This window comes from Barbus barbus, assembly GCF_936440315.1.
Source record: "Barbus barbus genome assembly, chromosome: 18".
Classification (NCBI taxonomy): domain Eukaryota; kingdom Metazoa; phylum Chordata; class Actinopteri; order Cypriniformes; family Cyprinidae; genus Barbus; species Barbus barbus.
Genome location: NC_136746.1, coordinates 27,224,213 through 27,233,810, shown reverse-complemented (window position 1 = coordinate 27,233,810; position 9,598 = coordinate 27,224,213). Strand labels below are relative to the sequence as shown.

The 9,598-nt window shown below is 35.7% G+C and overlaps 1 protein-coding gene across 1 annotated transcript; it reads left to right on the top strand.

Annotated features, from left to right (window-relative positions):
• Positions 1-1,612: 1,612 nt before the first annotated feature.
• LOC306883894 (fibronectin type III domain-containing protein 5b-like) lies at positions 1,613-8,719 on the top strand (the record flags this gene model as incomplete). Its single annotated transcript, XM_079439398.1, has 6 exons — positions 1,613-1,682; positions 6,050-6,165; positions 6,305-6,503; positions 6,585-6,674; positions 6,798-6,931; positions 8,663-8,719. The coding sequence occupies 6 exons, from the start codon at positions 1,613-1,615 to the stop codon at positions 8,717-8,719; spliced, it is 666 nt and encodes a 221-aa protein (XP_079295524.1).
• Between the last annotated feature and the right edge of the window lie 879 nt (positions 8,720-9,598).

Here is a 9,598-nt window from a genome sequence, read left to right as displayed (position 1 = left end):
AGTCTATCACTGGGAGGCAAATCCAGACTGATTTCATTTCTCAAGCTCTTGTGTAAGACGCTGAAAGAATTTCTCACAGGCTGACATTTCCATAGAGAAGATGTCCAAGTCTCTCATCTGTATGTGTGTGTTTCTGCGTCTATCTATATTGGTGCTGGAATGTCAGAGCAAACACCAGTGAATGACTTCATTAATGAGATTATTTTGTGCTTGTCAGTCGTCATCATCATCAGGCCTCGTGCTGAAGAAGAGCTAGACTGGATATTGCCTGTGAAATAATCAGTATTTATTACTTCTGGATGGACTGAAATCGCAAAGTCTGTACACGTATTTTCCATTAACAAAGACTGCTGCTGTGCAATTATTTAAATTAATTGTTTTCCATGGAAGTCTATTATCATGCTATCAGCTATTTCAGATAATCCGGCTCCAAATGTACAAAATGAGAGCTAGGCACTTTACATGTGTGTCAGGTAGTCTCATCATCTAAGTGGGTGATTCTTGGCCAGATTAAGCTGCAACATGAGTCAAAAGTTATCATCAACTTGAAGATAAACTGCATCAGAAAACAGTGAGAAATAATTTTTCCTTCTGCAGAAATGGGGTGGTGATGGCGCAGTGGATAAGACACATGCCTTTGGTGTGAGAGACCCGGGTTCGAATCCACTGTGAGACACCAATGTGTCCCTGAGCAAGACACTTAACCCCTAGTTGCTCCAGAGGCGTGCGACCTCTGACATATATAGCAATTGTAAGTCGCTTTGGATAAAAGCATCAGCTAAATGAATAAATGTAAATCTAGTTATTTCACACTGAAGAAAGCTAAATAATGGTAGATCTATTATAGAAAGAATACAAGCAGCCCAACTTGATTTAATTCTTGGGTAAAATGAAGAATTCAATTAAATTAAATATTTTATCTTATATTTGTAAAATTATGGTAGAATCGCTGACGTCACTTACATGCCCTAGAATATCCAAGAATATGTGAAATGTGGAATTATTCATGAATATGAATAACCATAAAATGTTAGTGTATGTCAAAAGGGTTGAAAATGAACTAAAATTAAACAAAAAACAGCATGTATAAAATTAATAAAATAAAAAATACATTAAATATTAAATAGGTATATAAAATAATATAAATTAAAATTACAAATATTAATATAAAATTAAGAGTATAATACAATAAAATAAATAAACACATATCACCAGTAGGATTACCAAAAACACCTAAATTGAAATTGAGACAAAGGCATCTAAGAATCTGCTAAAGAGCGAGATTGCATATGAGAGAGAGAGAGAGAGAGAGAGAGAGAGAGAGAGATGCCACAGGCTCACCGCACACTCCTTCAGTCAGTTTTTTTTTTTTTTTAGCTTCTTCAGTCTAGCAGGTATGAAGACAGCCGTATGAACAACCGTTAAAACAAAAGAGACTTCGTTTCAGTGTCTCTATCTCAACATCAGCTGTGCACAACGATGCAGGCGTCTCGCGGGGCTGATGTGGAGCTGTCCGCGGTGCTGAAATCGAGCGCTTCGGTCCCACAGTGACATTTATCGACGTGAATGCAAGACAAGCGGACGATATTCACATCTAGCCTGCGTGGAAAGGATGAGGAGGGTTTTCATGCCCACACCGCTGCTCATATTGAGCTGTTTCGGAGCATCGTGGGTCTTGGCTGGTAAGTTTACAAGATTGCATTCCATCAATGATAATGGAGCATTTATGGGGACTGTTGCACATCCTTTTAATTATGACATCAAATGAGGCATTACGAGATAGTTGTGGTCACATGTGGCATGTGTAATGATGTGATGTCTGAACCATTGTGGAGAGCCTGGTGAAATATTAAGCATGAAATTAATTTGATCAGAGTCAAAAGCAGATACCATGCTTGAAGCAGAGCAGCTGAACCGAAATATGGCAATAATACACACCTGTTGCATCATAACACACATAAAAATAAATTAAATTAAAAACTTATTTAAATTAAATATTAAATTAATTCCTAAATTAAATTAAAACAAAATTTGGCATAAAAATCTCATCAAAATGAAATTACAGAAAGACGATGACTGATTCTTTAGTGATTCTGCACTGCATAAAGCTGTCACCTAATTTAAGCACAACATCAAAAAGAAGCTTCTTCTAATGCAGATGATGCCTGCAAAATAATAAATCCAAACTGCTGCCGACACATTAATGTATGGGGCTATAAATTTTACATCTTAATGCACCATATTCAAGCCCTAGTAAAGACGGAAAAGCCATGAATCAGGATGTAAACAGGCTTCTGGCAGCTGCGACCATCAGATCCTTGATTCCAGTGACTAAAGAAACTCAAAGGTTGAGCTTTTAGTAGAAAACATGCATGATTTTACTTTAAGGAAGAGCATTAAACACTGAAAGGAAACTCTGGCAAAGTCAGAGAGAGAAATATGCAAAATAAACCCAAAGCACGTGGCTGAACAAATCAGGTCAGCGTAGTAAAAATAATATGATGTGAAGAACAGCTTAAAGGAATAGTTCACCCAAAAATGCAAGTTATGTCATTATTTATTCATGCCATTATTTATATTTTATTTTGTAGCACAAAAGGAGAATTTGTGGTGATTCTTTTCTGTACAATAAAGAGTTCATGGCTGTCACGCTCCGTGTGGAACAAAAACCACTAAAGCTATAGTCCATATAGCTTGTGCAATATATTCTGAAGTCATATGACAGCTTTGGGAGAGATATACAGACTGAAAATGAGTCATTACTTACATACTTTGGTAACACTTTACAATAAGGTGTCATTTGTTAACATTAGTTAATTAACTAACATGATCAAACAATGAACAATGCATTTAATACACTACTTATTAATCTTTGTTAATGTTAATGAAAATACAGTTTATTGTTTATTCATGTTAGTTCACAGTGCATTAACTAATGTTAACAAACACAACTTGTGATTTTAATTATGCATTAGTAAATGCTGAAATTCACATTAAGATTATTAACTGCTGTAGAAGTATTGTTCATTCTTAGCTCGTTTGCTAATGTTGTTAACTAATGTTAACTAATGAACCTTATTGTAAAGTGTTACTTTATCTTTATATGATTTGTTTACGCAGTGTAAATCTGTCATAAATGTGGACCAGGACACTTTCATTTCAAACACATTCCCACTCACTTCCTCTTTGTTTTCATAGCAGCCAACACAAACCTACAGTATGGAGCTTTTCATTTGTGTATTTTGATATGAAGCAGACACTATATCTCCCTTTTTATCTTTATAAACACACACTGGTTCTTATTGAGCTATTGTTGTTGACTAAAACTAAAACAAAAACGTTTTAAAATATTTTGGTTAATTGAAATAAAGCTGAAATAAAATATATATATTAAGTGAAAAACATACTAAACAAAATTAGATATGTCTCCTTGGTAACTAACTGAAATAAATGTAAATTACAAACTGGAAATTAATATTAAAACTAAATCTATAACTAAAATAAATAAAAAAAATAAAAAAACAATTTTTGTGACTCTTGTGTACAGATCTTGCTTCCATTAAAGCCCAAGATCAGTGTTGCTATTGTTAACTATTAACAAATTGTTAACTAATTAAAAAAAAAAAAAAATTGCTTTCAGTAACTGAAATAAAAATGAAATAAAATATACATTTTAGATAAAAAACAAAACAAAAAAACTTTAGAAATGCACAAAACTGCCTGAAAAACTAAGGTTAAAAAAAGTGAAATAAAAATATACTGAATTTAAATAGGAAATGTAAAAAAGAGAGAGAAAATAACTAAAAATAAAAGGAAATTAAAATGATAACTAAAAATATAAAAACTGAAAGCTAATTCAAACTATTAATAAAAACTATAATGGTACATAAATAATATTAAAATAACACAAACTAAAACACTGTCTTTTCTCATAAATAATTATTGAGTCCCATTACAGTATACTTTTCCATTGCCTGGCAACTGTAAATAGTCTATAGCTAATGAACTTGTTTTTGTGTCATAAACATCCCTTACCTGTGATATATTCATGCAATGGCTTCATGTGGCTAATTGCTTTGTGTTAAGGTGAGATTATAGTCAAAATCAAAGCCTTCCTTCATTTTTTGTCTTTAGTACAATCATCTTGACCTGTTTTTCTTGACGGAGTCATTCTTTATTTTCAGTCTCAACTGATTTTGTATGAGATTAAATTAAAAACCTACAATTGATCTGAGTAAAACATATTCAGTATAACATCAGTGTATGGCATAGCTGATCGTTCATGCTATTTTATATTTTTAACAAAACAAAAATAATCAAATTGAAGTGCTAAAAATAATGTTTTGTAATGAAATACAGATATTTTATCAACGGTGTGAATGGAGTTAAGTGTAGGTGTTTATGTACAGTATTTCTGTCCATCTTCTACATCTATGTGGGATGCTTCATTTATAATTCAACAGCATGTGAATGTTGTTGCTCCCAGAATGCCTTTCTACAGCCTATAGAGAAGTCTATTTATTGCAGGCGTTGAGCAGGGGATACTGTAAATGTCTAAGCGAGATATTATGCCTGAAACATACAGACGCTTCAGCTACGCAAGCCTGATTTTCTGCATCATCTACATGTGTCAGACCACAACCCAGAAGACAAATGCATGTATGCATTCTGCAGTATGCGCTAGAGCATGCATTAGCATAAACTGTCATTTGCCCAGCCATTTTTCATAGATTGAAGAGAATCATGGTACAAGAGAAAGTGGCATAACCGTTTAGGGAATTCTATCTGAAAGTGTCTTTTACATTAATGTAAGTCTTGTGAGCTTTAAATGCACACAATAACATAAGTAACACTTCTAAACACTAAAAATAACAGCTTGCTGTTGCTTGAGACTGATTTGTGAGTCTCTCGTTCATATGAGTCGGACTACACCGATCATGCTGTATGATGTTATTGCGCTCAGTATAGTGAGGACTAAATAGGGATAAAAATTCTAAACATTCTACGTCTAAAAATGACAAAATATCTTTAAAAAAATATTTACATCTTTTATTTTATAAAAGGATTTTTTAAAAAAATATATTTGTTTACTATTGCCAACACTTCAGGATTAATAAATGTGTGAATGTCCATCACTTCAGAGACCCATGCATAAAATATGATTGCAATAAATGTTCAGATACTAAAATTCTCTGCTCTCACTACAACCAGTTTGTTCATCACATGACACGTAGGCAAGGAGGAGCTTATATGTGACCCTGGATCACAAAACCAGTCTTAAGTGTCAAGTTTTCGAAATTGAGATTTCTACATCATCTGAAAGCTGAATAAATAATCGTTCCATTGATGTATGATTGGATAATATTTGGCCAAGATACAACCATTTGAAAATCTGTTTCCAAATGAAGTCCTTAGCAATGCATATTAATAATAAAAAATGAAGTTTTGATATATTTACGGTAAGAAATTGGCAAAATATCTTCATGGAATGTGATCTTTACTTAATATCCTAATGATTTTTGACATAAAACAAAAATTTATAAATTTGACCTACACAGTGTATGTTTGGCTATTGCTACAAATATACCCCAGCGACTTAAGACTGGTTTTGTGGTCCAGGGTCACATATGCGTGAAAATATTATCTGGGGCACCATAAATTGGGCCGAACTCTGCTGGTGGGCAGGTTTCTCACATGTCAGCCCTCTAAACGGCTTCATAACCACGCCATCTTACATCTAGAAACAGAGTTTACATATAATGTGTGTGAAATAGTGAAGTCTAAATGGTAGAGACGGAAAACAACAGCTCTTTGAAGCACACAGCACTCATTCAGCAAACCTGAACACACATGCACCTACACATTATAATTACTGGTCAACCTGAAGCTAATTTATTGAAAGAATAGAAATAGCACAAAAAAGTTCTGAAAACCATTTGGACAAAGTGTAAAAAAAACCACGTGTCACTTTAACTATCAAATCCCTAATCCCCAACCAAAAAAGAAAGATTATCTGCATGAACCGAATGGATTCCTCGGTCTTTCCCAGACAGTTTGGCTGCTCCAGTGAACGTGTCCATTAGAGATCTGAAGGGCAGCTCTGCTGTGGTGACATGGGACATCCCAGACGGGGATCCAGTCATTGGATTTGCCATCACACAACAGGTAACCGGAGCATAGAGAGGGAGAGAAAGGTCACATACTCAGCATGCATATATTTGTATGTTCATTTGAAATCATCTGGTTTAAGAGAAAAGTGAAGAGAAGGCTTTTGGTTAAATACGGTTGTATCTATCCATAACAGAAAAAAGACGTTCGCATGCTGCGCTTTATCCAGGAAGTAAACACTACCACGCGGAGCTGTCCATTATGGGATCTGGAGGCAGATACGGACTATATAGTGCATGTTCAGTCTATCAGTATAAGCGGGCCGAGTCCCCTCAGTGAACCGCTGCAGTTCAAAACCCCCAAAGAAGCTGAAACACAGGCCTCTAAGAGCAAAGGTACTACTGAATCTTCTTTAATTTTTCAGTATGAATTTAATGTTTGACACACCACTAATAGCATGACTTTATTTTTCACAGACGAAGTGACCATGGAAGAAGTGGGTCAGAACGCTCAGCTCCGGGCAGGAGAGATCATCATCATCGTGGTGGTTCTGATCATGTGGGCAGGTGAGAGTGAGGAGCACAAAACCTGCTGCTGTCCACATTCAGAACGTTCAGATTAAATGCAAATATCACTTTATTGGATGGTTAATTGAACAGCAGTGTTCATGTCATTTTGGTCTCTTTCAGGTGTGATCGCGCTTTTCTGCCGTCAGTACGACATCATTAAAGACAACGAGCCTAACAATAACAAGGATAAAGCCAAGAACTCGTCTGAGTGCAGCACCCCTGAGCATCCGTCAGGAGGCCTGCTGCGCAGTAAGGTATAACCGCTGCCCTGCGAGAGGCCAGACCACACTAGGCAGGTACAATCGTCCCAAATCATAACTCAGACCAAACTCCACTGACATTTCAGGTCATGTTTCATAAAACAGTATAAACATCGTCATTTTCTCAGTGATCATTAGTAAAACAAAGTCTTGATTTTTTGGACTTTAAACATTTACCTCCAATAATGCATTTCACATTTGATTTCAACTTTTATTAAAGTACTATTTTAGTTTAATATTTTAATGCTTTAGTTATTTTAATACATAAACTAAATACACTAAGTAAAATATAAAATAATTTATTAATATTAGCTAACTGCACAATTTAACATGATTTTTTTCACTAATTCACTAATGAATAATTTTCACTAATTCACTACAACAACCCTAATGCAATGATTTTTTAATTAATTAATTCATTACATTTATATAGCGCTTTTGCTGGATACTCAAAGCGATTTACATAGATGGGGGGAATCTCCTCAACCACCACCAATGTGCAGCATCCACCTGGATGAGGTGACGGCAGCCATATTGCACCAGAACGCCCACCACACACCAGCTTACTGGTGGAGAGGAGACAGAGTGATGAAGCCAATCAGTGTAAGGGGATGATTAGGAGGCCATGATGGTCAGAGGCCAAAGGGGACATTTGGCCAGGATGTCGGGGTTACACCCCTACTCTTTTTCGAAGGACATCCTGGGATTTTTAATGACCACAGAGAGTCAGGACCTCGGTTTAACGTCTCATCCGAAGGAAGGTGCTTTTTATAGTATACTGTCCCCGTCACTACACTGGGGTGTTAGGACCCACACAGACTGCAGGGTGAGCACCCCCTGCTGGCCTCACTAACACCTCTTCCAACAGCAACCTAGTTTTCCCAGGAGGTCTCCCATCCAGGTACTGACCAGGCTCAACCCTGCTTAGCTTCAGTGGGCAACAAGTCTTGGGCTACAGGGTGATATGGCTGCTGGATTTTAGTAAACATAAGTTGATAAATTGCAGGTAATAAGGTAAAAAGAGGGTAATATTGGGTAAACACTAGTGCTGTCAAACGATTAATCGCATCCAAAATGAAAGTTGTTGTTTACATAATATATATGTGTGTACTGTGTATATTTATTATGTATATATAAATACACACTCATGCAGTATATATTTAGAAAATATTTACATATATATTATATATAATTTATATCATATATAAATATATTTATTATACAAATATAACATTTTTCTTAAATATATACATGCATGTGTGTGTATTTATATATACATAAATATACACAGTACACACACATATATTATGTAAACAACAACTTTATTTTGGATGCGATTAATCGCGATTAATCGTTTAGTTTAACAGCACTAGTTTAATATAATATAATATAATACACTGAACTACTGTATATATTATATATTTTGTTTTTAACACGGTCAGATTTATTAATTAATTATACTTTTAAAAAAAACGAATTAACACGTGTCAAGCTTTACTATACATTATGGGATTGCATTCTCTGAGAACGATACATGTGATGCTCTCAAAACAGTTCTCATAGAAGCTGGTTTAATTATGTTGCCTACCTTTTGAAACAGCCTTCGCAAGTTCGCATCCTTCGTTTTTCATTACTCCACTTGTTACACCATGTTCTCCACTGATCGCTCCAGGCCGCGCTCCAATCCTCTCCCTAACATTAGACATCTGCTTCCACTCTCCGCAGTTCCCCAAGAACAACAACAATAACCGAACGCCATCTGTGAACATTATCAAAGTGTGACAAGATGGTTTCTGCCTCGATGGATTCCGCTTTTAACACACGGATACAGAACGGCCATATGTGCTCATCCTCCAAACAGGAATATTGGAAGTTTGCTGAAAACAGCTGGAATAATCCACAGCGAGCATCTGAAAGAGAGGCCAGAAAGATGAAGTTTCACACAGACCTGCTCTGGCTCCAGCAGTCTGGAGATACGACCAAATCTGTGGCTGTTTGCGACAGGAGAAAGAAAGAAATGCAGGGAAAAAAGACCCTTCTCACTTCTCTTTATCACTTTACAAATAACTGGTGTCGGCAAGGAGATCTGCACCTATTTAAAATCCTCTCTTTTAAACTTGAAAACTCTTGAGCTCTGCTCCTTTATCTGGTTTTCTCTTTTACCCTTTCAAACGGCATGATCCACATTTCTCTCAATGGTGGTGAAGGCTTTTATAATACATCTGTAGTAAGCCACTAAATGCAGGATATACATTTCAGAAGATTTTGTTACGAAAACATTACGCATGAACATTAAAAACATTTTTTTGGGGGGGGGGGGGGGGGGGGGGGGGGTATGCAAGCATTAAGGGAACATTCCATTTTAGAATTTTGCAAACATGGAAACGTTACTTTGAATGTTCTCTGAACATTCTAAAAAAACAGTAGTAACATTTTTAAAAAAATGTTGGATGAATGTTCCACTAAAACTCTTTTTAGAACAATATTGAAGACCACATAACTCTGAATGAATGTTCTACTAAAGTGACTGGATAAACATTTGGCTAATGTTCAGGCAAGGTTCTCTCGGTGTTCTGAGAAAGTTCCTTGTCAGCTGGGATGGAGTTCAAATGTCTGAAACCACATTCAAAACCTGGGATTTGAAAGTCCATAGGGTTTGAG